Source organism: Seriola lalandi, unplaced genomic scaffold (genome assembly GCF_002814215.2).
Source record: "Seriola lalandi dorsalis isolate HSWRI2012SDOR001 ecotype SW California unplaced genomic scaffold, Sedor1 jcf7180002054939, whole genome shotgun sequence".
NCBI lineage: Eukaryota > Metazoa > Chordata > Actinopteri > Carangiformes > Carangidae > Seriola > Seriola lalandi.
The window spans coordinates 2,066,371-2,087,866 of record NW_019525659.1 but is presented as its reverse complement, the minus strand read 5'-3'; the positions used below and the strand labels follow the sequence as shown (position 1 = coordinate 2,087,866).

Genomic DNA, 21,496 nt, shown 5'->3' with positions numbered 1-21,496 from the left:
AGTGAGGTTAGATGGGTCCCAATTGAACAACATGAGATGAAGCCTATGCCTTTAAAGGATGTTCCATTTATAGGTACAAAAAAATGTTTAGCCTCACTCACAAACAATTCAATAATACTGAATACGTTCGCTGCTTGGCAAGAATCTCACTCACTTCTGGATACAAATATCTCTTTTCTCACCACACCTCTGTGGGGTAATCCTGACGTCTCACACCATATCGCTGACTCAGTATTGCGGGGGTGGAGGGATAGAAAAATCCAAACAGTTGCTGATCTATACATTAATGATACATTTGCTAATTTCCAACAACTAAATTAAAAATTCAATCTTCCTAAATATAGTTTCTTCAAATTCCTACAAATTAGAGACTGGGTTAAGGAGAAATCTTAAGGAATATTCCCAGATATCACCAAAAGAAACTCCTCTTGAAACCCATTCATGTAACAAACTAAGATCAACAAAAGGAATAACATCTTCTATATATGGTCGGTGGATTGGCATCATCTATTGGAGCAAGCGCAGACTGTGTTAATCTCCATAAAACACAGGCAAATTCAATTCAATATATTTCACAGGACATACTACACCCCATACAGGTTACATAAAATTGATAGTAACATCTCCTCCAGATGTCAGAGATGCAAAGTGACCAATGGTGATCTTCTACACATGTTATGGAGTTGTCCATTGATAGAAGAATTTTGGAAACGTGCCATTGAATTAACCTCGAGGGTTATAGGAATTCAAATTGAACAGGACCCAAAACTATGGATTCTGGGGGACACAAGCTCTGTCAGTGCGAACCACTATAAAAATACTTTATTCTACTTGCAAGTACTGCAGTGAAAAAATGTATTATGATAAATTGGAAATCCGAAAATTCACCAGCATTAAGACACTGGATAAATGAGCTTGTGTCTTACTGCACACCCGAAAAGATATTGTATAATGTGAGAGGGAAGCATGCAGCCTTTGAAAAAGTCTGGGGCCCCTTCATAGACATTCTACCCTCTCTGGACCTGACTGACCGTGGTGGTGGGAGCCCTCCTGGACCGGCTTCAGATTAGCCCTCTGTAGATTCCTAATGTATTGTTGTGAGTAATGTGTTGATTACTGAATTTTTAGGAATGTATACAGATGGGTGTATGTACAAACCGTACTGTGTAGGTATACAAATGAAAGGAAATTAAGAGCCATACAAGGGAGGAGGGTGGGGGGTGGGACGGGAAAAGTTCAAGTAATATTTCTGTTTTGTTTTTATTTTATTTACATATTTTTATTTACTATAATTTATTTATTTATTTTATTTATTTATTTATTTTTCTTTCTTGATTTTCGCTTCTGATGTTCACAAATTACCCTTGCATGGTGTGCCAGTTAGGTTACACATTTATGTATGTTCCTTGTGAAAAATACGAAAAATCTCAATGTAACATATTTGGGCACCATAAACATCTATTAGCATCTATTAATAAAACAAATCTTAAAAAAAAAAAAAAAAGATTATGCAAGCAGCCCAAAACAAGAGAGAGTTGATGTGGAGAGGACACCCTATCATAACTTTTCCTGACTACTCCAAGGCAGTGAATGAGAAACGCAAGCGGTTCAAACAGTGCAAGCAGATGCTCCATGAACACCGCATGGGTTTTTCCCTGCGCTTCCCGGCTGTGTTGGTCATCAATCCCAAGGGTTAAGATGGTCCCCAGAAATACATCGGGACATTGTGACTGATGCTTCCTGTAATACTCATCCACTGAGCAAACATAATAACATGGGTACGACATATTTTCCCCTGCCTTCACCTCCCAGGACGGACACATATTCCCCCCCTGCACACTTAATGGATCCAGGTATGCCCAGCTCCGCGTGGTATTTTTTATTAAATTTTTTTTTTACCCTTTTGTGCTTATCTACTGCGCAAATTAAGGGTAACTGTTTTTCCCTACACTGTGATTCGGGTTTACAAGTGTGTAAATTTAGGCTACCCCGTTGTAATATGTCCTGGAGGTGCGGGCCAGTTTGCTCAGATTTTTGGAGCTTTGCTGTATTGCAGGTTTAGCTATCCTGCTTTTGGCTATATACCTACAAACCGCAAAGGTTTCGGTTCTTTAAATACATAATCTGAAACCATATGTCACGTAGTTTTCCATGGTGTTGATTTGGTGTTAACGGTTATTAGGGCCAGTATACGATAATGTTGCTAAATATATTAATGTTAATTTTCACCTGTTGATTCAAGGCCTGTCTGTTAATCTTTAAGTTAGCACTTTTATATCATAAATGAGGGCGGGAGTCCCAATGTGTAACGTGAACGTTACTGAATGTCCCTCTACTGGCTGCAACATTTTTGCCACGGTGGTTTGATCTATAAAGGCAGCTTTTCTCTATAGTCGCGGACCATAATATGTTTTGTTCAAATCTCGACGCAGTGTCGATGTACATGCTAGAGTTTGCAGTTCTTGTGTTACATGGATGTTCTTTTAAATGTTATATTGGTGTGTTTTTGTTTTTCTATGTTGTGTGTAGCTTACCTCAGTTTTTGGCGGATGTGGAGATAAAAGGATACATAATCATGCCATACGAAAAATATGTAGTCACATAATAAGGGTTTGTGTTATCTGAGCCTAAATGTAAAGGGACTAAATTCACCTATAAAAAGGGAAAAAAAGTGGTATCCTGTCTTAAATCAAAGCACTGTGATTTAGGATTTCTTCAGGAAACGCCTTTATTAGATAATGAGACAAAAAAAACTACGCACTGGACGGGTGGGACATGTCTGGAGCATGTGGGTCTAGTCATAGTAGGGGAGTCGCTATCTTGATTAATAAACACCTGCAATATAAATGTATTAAAGAGACCAGAGATGACTGAGGGAGGATTCTAGTAATGTTAGAAGAAATACAGGGCCTTACCGTAGTTCTGGCAAATGCCTATGTGCCTAACATAGACAACCCATCCTTTGGACTTCTGGAACGTAAATTGAATGAGATGGGTAATTACCCAGTGATCATTGAGACTTTAATCATGTGTGGGACCCAGTCCTGGACCGGCAACCCTGAATACCTCGACACCGTAGATCGGTTAACATACTAAAGGACATGTGTAAGGGTTTGGGTCTTGTAGATATATGGCGCCTCCATAATCCAACATCCAGAGAATATACATTTTATTCTCCGCCTCATGGATCACTATCTAGGATTGACTACTTTTTTATTTCCGACTCCATTGTGTCTTCCGCATTATCTTGTAGCAGTATACACATCTCAGACCATGTTAACATCCTCCCTATTTGTTATGAGCCCAAATTACCCTATTCAAAGAAACCAATTTACCCAAAGCTCCTTCAATGGGGGTAGCACGGGAAGCCATGAAAGCTTTCCTTAGATGATTTATCATCCAACATGCTACATATAAGAAGAAACAAACCATGGTAAAACAAATTGAATTAGAGAAGCAGATGCAGAGAGCAGAAAATACCTATAAACAGAACATGTCATCCACCAACTTAACTTCATTAACTCGTCTCAAATATCAGTTCAATACTGTTATCACTGAGAAAGCTGATCATGCCGTATTTAGAGCCAGACAGAAACAGTTTGAAGAAGGGGACAAAACAGCAAAGGCTTGTTAACCAATCCAACAGACATTAATACAGAGTTTAGACATTTTTATTCCAACTTATATGTTTCAGAATTACAGGCAAATACTGATGATATTAGAGCCTTCCTTAGCAGTCTAAGTCTTCCTACTCTAACAGAAGAACAACGTGACTTATTAGATGCACCCATCACTGTAGAGGAGGTGGAATTTTATAAATGTTATGCTACTGAGTTGGCACCTTTACTCTTGGATATGTACAACGAGGCATTTGAAACTGGCTCTGTGCCCCCCACACTGATGGAGGCAGTTATCACAGTAGTTTTAAAGAGCAGTAAAAATCCAACAGAATGCAAAAACTACAGGCCCATTTCGCTGCTGTTATGATGAAAAGGTGTTGTCAAAGCTTCTATCTTTAAGGCTCAATAAAGTTATTACTTCGCTGATTCATCCTGGCCAGGTGGGCATCCTCCCCATATGTAGATACGCCAATAATATCAGACGCCTGATTAACATTATGTAGGCTACTGGTAATGATTCCCCTGAAGCCGCGATTTCTCTGGATGCGGAAAAAGCATTTGATAGGGTGGAGTGGCTCTATGTATTTCTCACCCTGGAGTCATTTGGTTTCAGCAATAAATTTATCACCTGGATTCGGCGGCTGTATACTCATTCTAGAGCAGCAGTATTAACTAACGGCCTGATTTTGCCCTGGTTTGAGCTTGGTCGAGGAACCAGACAAGGCAACGGCATCTCCCCGGGCCTCTTTGCGCTGGCCCCTCGAACCTCTGGCCACAGCCATTCGACTGGAACCGGCAATTCCAGGGTTAAAAATTGGCCAGTCAGTCCACAAACTTATGCTGTATGTGGACGATATCCTCGTTTTTGTCTCTGAGCCTGAGTACTCACTTTCCGCACTATTCAAAATTATAGATGCATTCTCTTACCTGGCAGGGTACAAAGTTAATTGGTCGAAATCAGAGGACCTTCCTTTGACTCTGCACTGTCCCAAGTCAATGTTCCAGAGAGGCACTTTTTCATGGCCTAGCAATGGCACCAAATACCTGGGTGTCTATTCCACCTAAATTAGCCGACTTAGCTAAGGTTAATATTGAACCTCGACTGGTCCAACTTGAGGCGGATAATGATAGATGGGCCCCACTTTTTTATCACTGTTTGGGAAAGCCAATGTCTTAAAAATGTACCTAAGTTTAATTATATTCTCCAGGCCCTCCCAGTCAGAATTCCACTCAAATATTTTTAAAGATTTGATAAGCTTTGCAACAAATTTCTCTGGAACAGTAAGCGCCCCAGGCTTAATTTACATAAACAACAAAGGCCGGTTGACCAGGGTTGATTGGGTATTCCCAATCTATTACTATACTATTATGCATATGGTCTCAGACATCTCGCCCACTGGTGTTTGCCCCCCGAGCGTGCTCCGCCCTGGTACTGCATTGAAAGCACACTCTGTGATGCACTCCCTCCCCTCCACTTTTATCACAGCAGTATTGTCTGGTGAAGCGCAGACCCACCCTATACTTGCAAACATGCAATTGATCTGGAAAAAAATTTCTATTAAACTTAAATCTAACCCCCACCTGAATTTATCAGCAAGCATCTGGCTTAACCCCAAGTTAAAAATAGAGAAGAAACCATTTCTTTGGAAGCAGTTGATAGATAGAGGCATTTTGTTGCTGGGGGATTTATATGACAAAGGCATAATTAAATCATTCTCATCACTGAAGCAACAATTTGGTCTCCATCAGCAGCAGTTTTGGAGATATCTTCAAATTAGACACCTCTTAACTCAAACATTCGGCTCCACTTCAACTGCCCCACCAAATTCAGACATTCTCTCTAATGCAGTTAAAATTTTACGCACTGGCCATGAGGCATCCAAATATTATTAAATGTTTTAATAGTCCAGTCTCTAATCTTAAATCAGCCTGGGAGACTGATCTTAACCTATCCTTCACAGAGCAGGAATGGAATAACATTTTAAAAAACTATAAAAAATCATCAAGGGAACTCAGAATGAGACTCGTACAGTTTAAAATAATAAACAGGGTATACTGGTCCCCCTCCAGGTTATTTAGGGTGAAATTAAGAGATAGCCCGAATTGCTGGAGATGCGGGGTGGGCGTTGGCACTCTCCTCCACATGATGTGGTCCTGCCCTGTTGCACAAAACTTCTGGACAGCAGTACATGACAACATCAAAATTATCCTTAAATTAGACATCCCATTCTGCCCGAGCTTATTTGTATTGGGGGATCCTCTCCCTTTAAAACATCTGCCTGCATCACAGGCAGACTGCATGGGTCCAGACATCCCTCATGTTAGGGAGAAAACTTATTGTTACAGGATGGAAGGCGGTCAACCTGTCGCCAGTCAGGGTGTGGTTTTCTCAGCTGGGTATTGTGGCTGCACATGAGCGCCTTTCCTTTAGATTGACCAATGAGGTGGATACAACAGGTGGGGGAATTACATCTCCTTTATCAAAGGTCCCTAATACAGCAATACAACAACATACCGGCCTAAATCTTTAGGAAATATCTTGAATAACGGTATGTACCATTTAATTACCTTCACATCTGCCAAAGTACAGCTCTGTATGTGTGTATGTAAATGTATGTGTATGTACTGTATGTGTATTATTTTATTTTTATTTATTTTATTTTTTTCTATTGTCAATTCTCTTCTAGCTAGTCTGTGTCAGGCGTGATTGATTTGTTGATTGTTCATCTATATCATTTTGTATCCTGTGCAATTTGTCTGTTTTCTTTTGGCCTTATGTTGAAGGCTATCTTATGTTTTGTCTATTGTTAAAAAAACAATAAAAACTACTGATTACAAAAAGTGTCCTTAAACACACCACATGGAGTCTTCACTTCAGTCTGAGTCTGAATGAAAAGTCTCTGCTGGTTGAGCTCACCGGCACTGTCTGGATGTTAGGCCACTAATCTAAAATGCTAATGCTAATATCTGTGCTAACATGCGTTTCTTGTGGTTAAGAACGTGTGTGTGTGTGTGTGTGTGTGTGTGTGTGTGTGGGTGTGGGTGTGGGTGTGGGTGTGTGTACCTAGGAACTTGACTAGCAATGAGTGGGGGTACTTCTTCAGATGCTCCATGTAGATCTTCAGGTTGGACAGAAGAAATTTGATCTCTCTTTTGTTCTGGGTCTTCAGAAAGAAGCGTTTATCATTTCTAGAATTTCAAAAGTTCAGAGTCAGTAGATGTCATCAATATCATCAATATCACCAATAATACAACATTCCCAAACACCAACCCTTTATAATAAAAAGTTTTGGAGCAAGTGAGGACTCGTGTCAATCAGAGACAGTTTCAGGAGCCTCTTACAGCTTTCCAAATAAACCAGATTTTTTTATGAATCATATGGGTAGTCTGAGTCTCCGAGTCAGACACAGACAGCAGCAGTAGGGAGTGAAGTCATGATGTCATGCCTTCTCTAAGTCCAGTCTCTCGTTCAGCATTTCATCTGTCTCCTGCGTATTCTTCTGGTTTACTTTTTACAAGACAAACTGCCACCCACTACAGCAGTTACCACATTCTACTACCTTTTAAGAAGCTGAAACTGTAATGATTTTAAAAAGTTAAACAACTTTAACTTTATGAGCACAGAATGAAACTACAGCTTTCATGAATAAACTTCAGGTGGATACTTACATCGTAACATGATTTCATCCACATCCATAAAACTCACCAATGCTCTCTTCTAAAGTCATTTTTTCAACTTCCTGGTTGTGAACTCTGAAGTCTGACTCCTGTCTGTGCTGCTGTTATTTCAGACTGAGTAATTACAGACTGAGTTAACTGCCACCCCTGGACCCCATGGACTCTTCTGTACGAGGGGTCCCCATGAGTGGACTTTCATCTATGAGCATCTCAGGTTTCATTGAAGGAAGCTAAAGAAGGAAGCTTAAGAAGGAAGCTAAAGAAGGAAGCTAAAGAAAATAAGCATATACACAACATGTGTTGAATTCATAAAACTAACATCTTTATCTAAACGAAGTGAGCTAAAGGCTGTATCCTTATTTAGTTCTAGTTCTTTAGTTACTGATGCTGGACTTGAAAATAGATGTGACCCTGGATCATAGTAATTTCAACAGTGTTAGAAAAAGACATGTGATGGGTTACAACAGGTGCCACTCGCCACAATAAACACCAGCATCTGGTTGTACCTTTTCCTGGACTCACTATGACCTGAAGTTACAATGGTAGTGAGGAAGAACATACACATTCTTCAGTGTAGACTTGCTGACACCTAGGAACAACTCTATAACCCCACTGAGTCGGCCCCTTGATCCTTTGATCAAGGAGATACTACTTACCTTAATCAAGTACCCCTCCCTGTTTATTATCAACCACCATCTGTCCCCGTATAACACCCCTTCTTCCTTCTTACATCACCAACACTTCATTGTCTTAACAACATCTTACCTGTAGATATGTTGATTCAGTCTAGGGGCCCTTCCTGCCCTACCTTTGGATATGCTGATCCAGCTTAAGAGCCCCTCCTACCCCCCTCATAACTTGAACCTAGGTGTTACACAGCAAGACCTCTGGAGAACATTACCTTTTGTTTCTAACCTCCTTTCAACGTGTTATCCTGTCTGTAACCCCAGGTATATGCAAATACAGTTGTCTATCCCTTTGTCTTCATCTGTATAACCGTCCCCCTGCCCTTCACTCTGGGTCAGTCTACTGCCTCAGACTCGCTCTGTGTCAGCTGGCTCACCGTATCCTGGGATACCAATACACTCACATCACTACAGCAAACTTGAATCTAAGGCCTTGAGCGAATTTTCTTCAACAGTAGCTGAAAGAGAAGGTCACAGTTGCATTGGATAATTGGTCCAAAAATAAAAAAGAGTGTGGCCTCTCTGAGTAGTTCTGCTGAACCTGCAGAGCCTGCTGTGTATGTTGTCATTTTATTCCTGCAATTTGGTAACCTGCAGCTATTCCTCTAGTTTAGTATTGACAGCCATCCACAGACTCACATGTGCAAACAAACAGTTTCCAAGTTGACCTGGATCTATAATTTGGTCAAAAAATCTGAGACCGCTTTCCCATTCTGGTCGCAGACATTTGGACCCAATGTAGATCCCTAAGCAGTTAGTCATGATGACCATTTTTGGCAGATTCAGATACAGACATGTGAATCATGTTTATTTACAGAGCTGTAGGAGGTTCATGCCATTTGGCCTGACACACATCATGTTCCTAATTTCTCTTCCAGAGTTTGCACAAACCATAGAGTCACGACAGCTACATTTATGGGAAGTACACCAGATTGAGGCTATAAGGCTGAGGTTATGGCTGGGGTTCAAAGTTAGAGATACTGCAGAGGATTAATATACTGTAAGCTAATGGCAAGATAAATGTACATTTTTTGTGAAAACAGCAGAACATTGTGTGTGTGTAGGTGTGTGTGTGTGTTTGTGTGTGTGTGTGTGTGTGTGTGTGTGTGTGTGTGTGTGTGTGTGTGTGTGAACAGTGACTGACGTCAGGAAGAAGTCGGCCTTGCTCTTGGAGTTGCTGATGAACTGGAGGTAGCAGTTTTCAGAGCACAGAGACTTCTGATACTCCTGCTCTGTCACCCCCAAAGAGCCACGCAGGCTGGCAAACACCGGACCTGCAAAGGTCTCCATTGCAAAGTCCTGCAAACACACACATACACATGCAGCTAAATTGGAGGTGTAAGCATTCAACACCATAATGTATTTATAGAGACACAGACACATGGACCTACCTTATGAATCTGAGTGACCTCTAATCTGAAATCATCGTCTGACACTTCATTCTAGAGTCAAAGAAAACATGGAAACATGTCACAGGGAATAAGAAAGCCTGATTATCTATTATGCATTCATGCATTATTTGATGATATATACATATATATAAGATATATTAATGTGTTTTTAAATGAGGATGCACGACAGAAATGTGACATATAGTGATGTTTTGTCACCCACTTTGTTTGCAAACTAAATAAATGCTTTAGAAAGCTTTACATGTGAGATATTGTGTGGAAGGGAAATGATCAGTATTCCTCTCTATGCAGACAACTGCATCTTTTACTGTAGTGGACAGCACTGGTTTATCTGCAGTTTCATGAGATTGGTTTCAGTGGCCGAGCACATAAAGTTCACATCACCATGCACAATGCCAAGTGTCAGACGGAGTTGGAACACACCACCAGTGAACTCTGGAGCATGCTCACTCATGCCTCTGGATGAATGGATGATTCTGGGTTTGGTGGATGTGAAGAAGAGGAGTAATGTAGTGGGGTTGATTCTCATGGTTTGGGTCCCTTCATTCCAATGAAGGGAAATCTGATGCTCCAGGATACAACAATCTTTCAGACCATAGTGCTCTTCCCCTCATGGCGACAGTTCACCTTCTTCTAATGGCTCCTTCCAGCAGGATCATGCTCCACGCAACAAATGGGAGTGACAAACGGGAACCCCCGTGTTTTGACCATTCATGTGAACTAGAGTCATTTTAAATGTACAGCAGGTAGTTAGACACTGTGACGAAGAAAAGGAAGCTGTTGTGTCTTAGCTGCAATGTGATTGTGTTTTTAGGAGGAGACTCTAGGTGTAAAGGTCAGGCGCCAGAAGAGGGTGAGCACCCCCTCCGTTCTTGTCTCCAAAACATTCTCTATAGGTTATTAGGAATTTGGACATAAAGTTTTGTCTCTGTGCCTCTATAGGTTATTCATGAATATGTAACTAGAGGTTATTCAGCCGATAAATTGTTTGGTTTTGGGGGAAAACGGGAGAAGATCCTTTTTGGCTTTGGGTCCTCTCACAGGCAGTTTTGATGCTTGTTAAAAGATGCTGTGCCTTTCTGTAATAAACTTTTTTATATACAACTGAGCCGGTGTCAGCAGAGATTCTTTCATCATCATCACATCATCGCTACGGAAGAAACAACGAATCATTTTGTGTGATAAAATAGAGCAGCATAAACACTACTAGTATGAGAAACCCCTGCAACTGGAGATGAGACATCACCACCGCACTGACTGTAGTACGTGAATTACTAACGACTGTTACTGAAAAGACCTTTTGCTGCAGTACAAGTAAAATCACTGTGTAAACATGTTCTCAGATAAAAGTACAAAGTAAGTCAGTTAAAATGCCTCTGAGTAAATGTGTTACATTTTAAAAGGGGAAAGGTGAAAACATCTTATTTGGTGATAATAATAATAATATATGATAATACTATTAAATTAAAGAGCATCTTTAGTTTACCAGGTGAATCAGTTCACAGCAACAAAATCAACCAATTCATTCCAGTCAGGCTCTTTGCAGCCTGTGCATACACATGGTAACTACTAATACCCACTCTGTTGTCAGTTTATTAGGAACATCCAGGTAAAACTGATGTATAGTAATACAACTGCCCTGCAGTAAATCCTCTTTCATGAGAGTTATAATGTGCAGTTTTTAATAAGATAGTTTTAGACAGTTGTTGATTCAGCTGTGAGATCATTGTGCTGGATGTATTGTGTGGAGGTGTGTGACATTATACGGAGGTGTTTCTGTTATTTAGCCTTCTTTCACTGATATAAATGGGGTGGACAACACAATAGAAACACCTGGACGCCACGGTGGGTGTCCTTATACAGCAGTAGATTTGTGTTGGCATATCGGTTCCCAATATCGGTTATTGGTCTCCTTGATTACGATAATCGGTATCGGCCCTGAAAAAAAAACCCATATTGGTCGACCCCTAGAATTAACTCGACCTATCATATGTTATGTGATACAAAGTGAAGGGGTGAAGAATATGTCTGATGCCGCCATATGTGCTATGTACATGTGTGTGTGTGTTGTGTTTTTGGGACTCTGCATATAGAACACAACAGACAGGACCATCATGCATCAGCCTACTGAGTCAGCAGAGTGCGTTTGACTGGGATTAGTGTGAAGCAGCAGCAAACAGATGTCTGTTCCACTGTCCTGTGACTATTCATTCAGCAGCAGGGTGGACTCTGCTGTTCCCGTTCAGCTGTGGTATTCCCACAATTTCACATGACGGAGGAAAACAACTGCCGGTACCACTGCCATACCACATATGGTGTACCACATTGAGGTTATAACAAAATCCTTCAGGACCCCGAGCCCTGGTGTCGTATTTGACTCTGAACATAAACTTTACTTTTAGGTTCATGTAGGTTATGTCACCAAATCTATATCTCATAATCTGAAAAATGTTCTGATGCTCACTTTAATATCCAGCAGACTAAACTAGTAATCAGTTACAACTGAACTCTGCTGTCCGTGTGCTGACCAGAACCAGAAGGAGAGAACACATTACACTTGCTTTTAAGTACTTACATTAATTACCTGTCAGTTTCATTTTGAAATTAAAAACTATTAACTAGAAACTAGTCCCAATAAAGCAGGTCACAGTCTCATGGGACAAGTCTTTAGTTTATATTGGATCAGTCTGCTGGCTCATAGTGTTGATATCTTTAAATGCACAGTCTGTAACTTCTGCGTCTGGTGGTCTCTCAATCAAAACAATAACAGAAGATGGCATTGGGTGACGTCAGGCTATGGCGTGGGATCATAGGAGTTGTGGTCTTCACCACCATTACCGTAAGCTCCTCCCGGTTTCTCTGAAAACTTATGAAGCAGACGTTCAGCAGGTTTTTACCAGCAGCTGAACGATCCACAGAGGTGTCCTCCTCTCCAAAACAAACATTTCCTCAGCTTGTTTCTCTGATAACTTCAGATCCAGACGTCCGACGACTAAAATCCTTCATCTGGTTCAAATATAGAGCTGAAAACCACCAAGGTGGAAAAAGTGTATGTGGCTTAAAACTAGATAAAAGTCAATGTTGAGCTTCTGTCAGACAAACACACTGACACATGATCATACAGGATATGATGTCACTGACAGGCGACCAATGAAACGTTACCATGATTAAAATCACAGATTCCTCTGGTTTGAGAATTGATGGAAACATTTGGGATGATGTAAGAACACAACTCAACAACATATAGAACACAGGTGCAGTTGTTTTTAGACATTTTAAGTTACAGATTAGAACTTTAAGTGTAAATTTAAAACCTCTTTAGCCTGGCTTTTGATTAGAATGTTTTCTGGTTTTTATTTTTTCATTTAACCATTTATTTTATTGTATTCATATTGTGAAATGGTTTATTCCCTTCTTCATTTGTTATTGTCTTTTATCTGTTTCACTGTTTTTCAATCAATTTCAGATGTTATTAGTTTATTACAATTATATTAATTAATCATTTGTATTACTCGTGTGCATCAGTGTCAAACTGCTTTACTGTTTTAGACCTGTGGTGTCTGACACAGTGTCTACAGAGCTGTGCAGTGAAAGTAGCAGCAGCTTCAGTTCTTCACACAGTCACTGTAGTTATGATCAGCTTGTTGAGTCGTCTGTGAAGCACTTTGAATCACACCAACCCGAATAAAAAGTGACATTTTAAACCATTTACTCTCTATATATTTTTCAGTGATAGCAATTCAATGTATTCACAATCTGTAATGACCTCTCCTCTTTAGTGGCAGAGTCAGCTTCTCCTGTACTGGTTTCAAATTACACATGAAGACTGACTGCATATAAAGTGGCAGGGAATCCAACTGTTACTGCAGGTGATTTGATCTGATTGATTTTAGCCCCATACACCATCTCAGAGCCCATGGAGTTACTGAATGGTCTGGTTGCACCATTATCTCTCTGCTATAGGGGAGAAAAACGCTCGGGCTTGTTTGCATTTCTTTAAACCAATCACAGTCGTCGTGGGCGGAGCTGAGTCCGGGATGCAGCGATGGTGCTCCTGCAAAATAGATTGGTAGGGGAACTTGTTGTGGTTGAACCAATATTTGCGGGTGAGGAGGTGAGCATGTTGTTGTTTCTTTGTAGTGAAGGGGAGTTTGAACGGGAACAGGCAGGTGAAAGAGAGGCGCCCAATGGTAGGATTAACAGAGTGCTGTAACCCTAACCCTGTGTGTGTGTGTGTGTGTGTGCGTGTGTGTGTGTGTGTGTGTGTGTGTGTGTGTGTGCGTGTGCGTGTGTGTGTCAGCAGGACAAACTGCAGTAACTAACTTCCACCATGCACTTGCCTCTTTAACATCACGTGGTATCTTTGCCTCACAGTTTGAAACACTGTGGTGTCACAAGCCAGACAACTGTCCTGGGGCCCCAGACACCCAGGGGCCCTGGTCAAAACACCTGCTCCTATTGTTTTCTTTATGAGCTGACACGTCAGTGGCGTCTTGACACATACCATTGCGTCAGCGGGTTCATCATATTCACATTCAAATGACACAACATTCACAAAGGTTTGTCAGTGGGTGTCTGATTTGTAGCTTCATTTTTAACAGTGCAAAGTTATTGTTGATAGGAAAAAAAGCTCTGATGAGAAAAATAAATTATAAGGCTGATGTTATAACTTCAGCTGTAGAGAAGGGCCAGTATCACCATGTCAACCTCTTGTTTGATTTTATCTTGCTTTGTTCTCTTCAGTGGAGCAGGCTACAACTTGAAGCCTTTTTATTCATTGTAAGAATTCAGTTCGGCTTTATTTACTTTACTAGTGTTTAATGTATGTGTGAATACACTGTTATGGCACAGTTGCAGCACTGTCTGTGATCTTTAATTTGAATACTAAGTGAGAAGCCTTTAAACATCATGTATGTGTAGATGGTTGAAGTGTTGCCTCAGCTGGTTCGTACTCACTGTGGGTGCGTTGTCTATGGTGCTTTGGACGGCTGCTGCCAGTCCCTCCTTCATCATGCAGGTCAGGCCGTAGAACTCGTGCTGCTGGTCGATCTCAAACAAGCCCAGAAGTTTCCATTGCTGCCTCAGACCTCCCCACCTCCTCCTCTTCACCGAGCGTTGGTGGTTGCCAGACATCCTCCCCACGCCGCCCGCAGCCGCCGACGTCTCCATCTACACTGAAACACAAATCTGCAACATTTGAGAGAGAAGGTTTTTAAAGCTGCAGCTAAGAGAAATCAAAGAGTAGGTCGAGGCCAGAGAGGCCAGTGACAAACACAAAAGACAGCTGACTATCAGCTGAGTCTTTAACAGCGTAACTATGGAGACCAACACAAAGGGATAATAGCTTCACCGGCTCTGCTGCGGTTAATGGCATAAAGCTGGTCCTCCACCACATCTCTGCATTAAAACACTTTTTAAATGTTCAATTGTGTCCACATGTGTTAGAATAAAAGACAGCACAAGCACAAAAATGTCCCATTAAGTAATGTGGGAGCATAAGGCAGAAAATAAACAGGAAGTGAAGACAAACAGGCAGAAGAGCAATGGTGGAAATACAGCATGTCACTGAGCTTAATAACACCACAGACTCTCACTGTGGAAGCTGTTTGTACAGTCTGGCAATTTTTACACAAGCACATGAGGATCATTTTCAAAGGTTGGAGCAGATGATTTTCTATATTTTCCTTACTGAAACAAATCCCATGAAAAGACCGAAAGTAAAATTAATGTAACTAACACATATTGTTGTGTACGTATGAGCCACACTGTTGTCACCATAAACACACACTGTAGTTTATTTAGACTCAACCACACACACATCGTCCTGCTGCCACAAGAACTCATTAGAATACCAACTGTGGATTAATCCGCGACTGAAAATAGTTCCCAAAAAATGCACTATTTCCTCCTGTTTGAGTAACGTTTGAGATTTTTCTTAAACATTATTTTTTTATCTTTTTTTTTCTTACCATTTATAAGATTCGTTTCTTTACTTGCAACAGATATGTTCTAATCTAGGTGAACTGATCCCTTAACCCTATGGTTATCAAGTGAAAGCAAAATTCAGTGGCTGATTTTTGAATACGAATAAAGGGGGATGTAATTCTGACCTTTTTCTGTGCATTAAGATCAGTTCCTGTTATATTGAAAGGTGGAAAAAATCCACATTTTAAGTCTTATTTGATGCACTGTGTGTTATGTTTTCTGCAATGTGTACAAGCACAGACTACAAGCAGACAGGTCCAGGTCTGTAGTCCCTGTCCCACTTGTTCAGCTGCCATTGCAATTACATGACAACATTAACCCCTTTTGTAAGTCAGCTGTCTTTGCTATGAGCTAGTTCCATAGCAACAAGCATGATGCAAAGCTCCTAGCTCCTTTTGAGCTCCTCTCTGTTATTGGCAGCACAGCTTCACTTTACATTTGACTGTGACATAAAAGCTTCCTGTCTGATCACAACCTCATGTGTTTGATGATCTGCCTGAGTCTTCAAGTTGCTGGGCTTTGAACACATCACATCTTAAAGAGCGTAGTTCAAACAAGCACAGGGTGTTACAGTACAATAATTACAATAATTAAACATGATTTAAAGAGGAAATGTCAAATGTTGGAGAATATTAAAGCCATTATGTGGATACTGCCTTGCCTTGACACATGCCTGTGTCCAATGAAACGAGGAGATGAAGCAGGTGCGACTGTCTGGAGCAGTCCTTTCGGGATGCAAAGTTGTGCACTGCACTCTAACTGTGAAGTTAGATTACGTTTGTGCTGGCCGGATCACAGCAGCGGGGCCAACCCTATAATCTGTAACGACTGATGATGATGATGATATTGATGATGTTTCCACCACCGGTCAGCCAAGTGCCTCGTGATTGAGTTGGAGTTTCTGGTGGAAACAGTGCAAACAAACCATGTATGGATGCCGAGCTGGGGCTCAGGGCTACACCTCTTGTTACGGGCAGTCTACTGAGTCGCTCTGGTTTCCCGACTGCTTGGGAACTGAATGGAAAGTGCTTCCAATACACTGAGCCTTGCCTCCATTACAGCAAATTAACTACTGTCATTACATGTATCATTATTACTAAAGGTGTCAGAGGAATAACTAAACATAAGACACACAGAGCAGACAGAGCAGGAGAGAGGGAGGGAGAGAAAGAAGTCATCGGTAACTGCTAAAGAAACTAGCAGCTCTGGATAACATGTAAACAACAGAAACGCCAGCAACAGGAAATGAGGCAATACAGTTACTGCAGCACAACAATAAAAGCCCTGTCAAGAAATAAAGGGTTTCTGCCCACTAAAATGCTAGAGGGCTTTTAATTTGAAACGAGGAACAACAGGAAATGTTTAAATTGTATTAACATGCAATGCAGTAGCTTTAATACAACAGATAGGAGCGAATGAAAACGATGCTTCATTACGCTATGACCAACTCTACAAATCAAACAAAAGGAGTTAGTCATAAAGACTTGTGTTGACTTGTGTTGACAAGCTTTAAATGGGATTAGTTGGACCTATTTGTGGTTGATGTTTGATTATCATGGATATATTATCAGGGACCCCCAAGCTCCCAAACCAAACAATGGGGTGAAATTTCCCGAGAAAATTAAGGCTCAATTTATGGCACAAAGGAAGCTCCCCCAAAAGAATGGCCATCTTAACATGGAAGAGGGGTTTGTGTGTCCCTGTGATCCTGGGAGCTGTGTTGCTCAGAGCAATAGCCCCTGGTAGGGTCTCCCAAGGCAAATTGATCCCATGGGAGGGGCCAGACCAAGAGTGATTGACAAGACCCTACTGACTTGGCAGAGACCGAGCTGCGGTACCTCACCCAGAAGAGGGAAACCCAGGGGAAATGCTCGGCCCGGAAGTGGAGCGACTAGATATAGTTGGCCTCACCTCTACATATAGCACAGGTCCTGGAACAGCTAGAGATCGGCTGGACTCCTTTTCCAGAGTTGCCCAGGGTGACGGAGGCTGGACGGGTGTGGCTGCGATGGAGTTCTCCCCGCAGAATAAGAAGCTCACTTCTATGCAACTGTCACTGAGGGGAAACGTCACTGAGGGGAAGGATTGCGGAGGATTGCTCCGCTGAGGATTGCTCCCTCTGGATGGGGTTGAGTTGCTTCCCCAAGTGAAGTAGTTTAGTCTCAGTGCACTGCTAAACTTTTTAAAGGGGTCAAAGTGAGTAAAGCTGAAGGTTCAGATAGAGTACATAATGAACATTAAGTTACTGTCCCGATAAAGTGAGTGATGTATTTCAACTGTGCCAGCTCTCCTTAGACTCTGAGGATGTTGGGGACAGTGGTCCTGCCTGAAGTTTTCAATGGTTTGCAGGCTGCAGAGTTAACATCACTAAACTCTAGAGAACACTGTTCAGTCAGAACCTGTGAATGTAACTGGACCAGTTCTTAATCCCCAGTTTGTGTGTAAGCCATGTACAAACTCTGTACTAACCCATGAACACTGCACACATGCACTGATAGAACGTCAGCATTTAATATGATGCACCCACACATACTGGTAAAATAGCTCATATCCTTCTTCCATTGAGATCATGAAGTCATTAGATGGATCATCAGTTTCTACACTGTCAGAGACTTATAGATTCGGAATCAGTTTGTTCTTCCCCTGACTCACTCCTTTATTTTTTTATCTCGTACACAGACGACTTCATAGAGAATATAAAAATCATCATATTGCAAAGTTTTCTGACGAGAATGTTATTATGTCTCTGACCCTAACCCATCACATAAGACATTTTTGCCTTTTACTTGTTATAGCACAGTGAGATAGAGAGAGAGAGGAAAGCCAGGGAGAGAGAGGGGATGACATGCAGCAAAGGGTCACGGGTCGGACTCAAACCCATGGCCGCTGTGGTTAGGACTAAGCCCGTTATCAGTGACCGATACATGATGCCCTCTGTAGAGTGGAACCAGTCCTCCAACCTGAACAACCGCACAGGTCGTTGAATTCAACCCTCTGTTACGACCCCTGTCTCCCGAAAACAGAACCCCTATGGTGGCAGACGTACTGGACCTCAGTTGTCATGATAACAATTATAAACGTGATTTTATCGAGAGCAGCGTATCGATGATTGCCATGGTTAATAATAACAGTCATGGCTTGGTTAGGTTTAGGAAAATATTGTGATTCGGGTTAAAACAAGTACTTCCTCCACATTAGACAATCTTTGTTGTCATAATTACAATAATAACAAGGTGGTTAATTTTGTGGCATGTTTTGTTGACTCATCCTTCCACCACCACCTCCTCCTGACGTGGAGTTTGTCTCTCTTTATACTACGTCACCGCACATTTCCCTTTGCTCCTGTCATAATTACTACCACCGCTAAATGTCGCCTAGCAACAAAACGTGAATCTGGGTTATAGTAACCTGCTGCACACACGACCTATAGTCTCGTTTTTTTCATGAATGTTTTAGATCACCTGCATGTAAAACAAACAGAAGGAAGTTTGCTTTTACTCCAGAGGCCATTACACATGTGTGAACTGATCACTGTTAAAAATCATTGTACATTTCAACTATTACTAATACTTGTATTGTTTGATTGTTTATGAATTAAATGTCTGTGTGTACTTTTGTTTGTAAACTCTATTGCCTTAAATTTCTTCTGGATCAAATAAAGTATTTTGAATAGTACTGATCTTGAGTTAACATTACATGTCATAGATCCACTTCTTTAACTGGCCCCTTATTCAAATGGTTGACACATGCACACCATCAGCCCATCTGTGCACCATCCCTCCATGCACCATACATGTGAAACCAGTGATGCTGAGTGTGCAGCTTGTTGACAACAAGCACAGAGGGGGTCTTTTCAAGTCCTGGATCAGAGGTGTCGAGCCAGTAACCTCATTTTACCCAGCGCTTTACTTGATCTCTGCCATCATGACAAACTGTCTCATGATGTCTGACTGATGCAGGCGATATTTCATAATCCCTGCAGTGGAGATAATGATTGTTCCACAGGGAATGTGGTGAATAATCACCTCAGTAAATATTTGTGCTTTGTCATCAGGAAGTTCAGATTCAAAAATTCTCTGAGCCACAGATCAGGATGACAGAAGGAGGCATTATCTTGCCGATCAGTGGTGAACTCAGAAACTGAACATTTAGCTGATACAATGCCAACATGGAATAAAGCCTAACTCATCACATGTAGCCTCCTCCTCCTGCTGCTGCTGTATCATCACATAAAAGTGGTTTACTTGCCTCGGTGTGGCTCGTGGACGCAGGGCAGGTCGCTGTGCAGGTGCCGGTCTGTCCGTGTCTCCGTGTGTGTGTGAGTGAGTGTGTGTGTGTGTGTGTGTGTGTGTGTGTGTGTGTGTGTGTGTGTGTGTGTGTGAGAGAGAGAGAGAGAGAGAGTCACATGTCAGCCTGTGGACTGACCGTGCGTTGACATCGACCGGCGCCTGGCTCTCCCTATGGTCACACCCACTCACTGACTAACCCCGGCACAGCGCTGTCTCTGAGAGGTCCAGCCGCAGCACACACACACAATGATGCAATACAGCACGTCAGACAAATAATATCATTACGATAATTACTATATTTAATATAAATACTGTTGTATGTTTAAACACTGATGAATTAAATGATAAATGGTAAAAAACGTCACAGATCAAGCCTCACTGACTCATGGGGTCATCAGCTGGCTGCTGGCTCTGGTCCAGGTGACTGGGCTGCAGATATTACTCCTCATCCTGTTTGTTTGTGCTGCTGCATATTGGAACTGAACAGTGTACAATCCAGTTCCAGTTCACCCATTCCCTTTAAATCCTCTTTAAAAACATTAACAATGTTTAAATAAAACAAAGAAAAAACAAACAATTCCTGTTTTTTTTTCAGATTAAAGCTGTGATAAGCCAGTGATGGGAAGTTTTATGTTGTTGCAGCCAGACCACTGAGCACTGCATTGCTATCTCAGTCTAAAATAAATAATAAGTGAGCTGATGTATTATTTGGCCTCCATATCGTTACGGGTGGGATGTGAGTCACCAACATTTGTGAGCCAAGCAAAGTGGGCCAAAAGTTGGAAAAGGTTTGGAACCACTGCGGTACACAAAACTATTCATGAATGTAAGAGACCGTTCATCCTGCGTTCATCCTGTCTATTCAGGTCTAACTGGACTTTTCCATCCAACAGGCTTACAGCCCATCACAGCTAAAGCAAACGCTGCCTTAGAGACTTAAAGACACTGTTGTATTGTTTGAGCTACCTCTTTTCAACTTGAACAAACACAACAAAATGTATGAGTAAAAATGATATAAAGCTTTACCCCCTCTATATTCCCAGCACAAACCTCTCTGTAGTTAAAGTCTGACAGCTAGTGATAATGGAGTATCCTATGATGTGTAGTTTTCCCCTGATCGCAGCTCTCCACTGTTGTATTTGTTGTAAAAAACAGACTTTAACCACATTGTTCTCCTAGATGCTCTTTGAAAAAGTCGGATGCTCACCAAAAGAAAGCCTGTTAATGTTGCTTACTATCACACTGTTCAAAAAATAGTCCACGTACTTCATGCGACTATTGGATTCTGAAACGCACTTTCTACCTCTGCTGCTGAAGTTCTGTTTTCACCTGTGCCTGTTTGTCAGCAGGATTACACAAAAAGTGCTGAACCAATTTGAACCAAACATGGTGGAGGGATGGGTCATGGACCCGAGACGAACCCGTTACATTTTGGTGCCGATTTGGTTAAAAGGACAGATCCAGGAACCTTTGATCTCTTTCTGTAACATTGTGAGAGAGGACATTTTTCTAGGGTTAGGGTTATTGATGGTGTTGATATCTATCTGAGTTTGTACAGTTTGGTGCAGATCCAGATTATTAACTGGATCTGACCAATGTGATTGTTTGGCCTTGGCGAGGTTGGTTGATTAGTTAGATTAGTTCATCTAAATAAAAGACATGGAGATGTGGCAGCATAGTCTATGCGTTGCACATAATGCATCTTGAACGCACCTGGATGGCCTGATAGCCAATCCGTGAGCAGGGGCCCGTATTTAAGACGGCCCTCTCTCCCGCTCTTCCGCTTTCCGCATCACTTCCGTGGGTTGTATAAATTAAATTTGGGT

The 21,496-nt window shown here is 41.5% G+C and overlaps 1 protein-coding gene across 2 annotated transcripts in view; it reads right to left on the bottom strand.

The window, feature by feature from the left end:
• Positions 1-21,496, bottom strand: part of pip5kl1 (phosphatidylinositol-4-phosphate 5-kinase-like 1) — a 37,736-nt gene that overhangs the window by 14,820 nt on the left and 1,420 nt on the right. The window contains exons 2-5 of one of the 2 annotated variants that reach the window (XM_087171668.1): positions 14,353-14,570; positions 9,376-9,426; positions 9,129-9,283; positions 6,685-6,809 (exon numbers count right to left, since the gene is read on the bottom strand). In XM_087171668.1, the coding sequence (XP_087027794.1) occupies positions 6,685-6,809; positions 9,129-9,283; positions 9,376-9,426; positions 14,353-14,565 (544 nt within the window). In that variant the 5' untranslated portion in view covers positions 14,566-14,570. Of the gene's footprint in view, positions 1-6,684; positions 6,810-9,128; positions 9,284-9,375; positions 9,427-14,352; positions 14,584-21,496 lie in introns of both variants that reach the window. The other variant, XM_023397839.2, reaches the window with a different exon arrangement.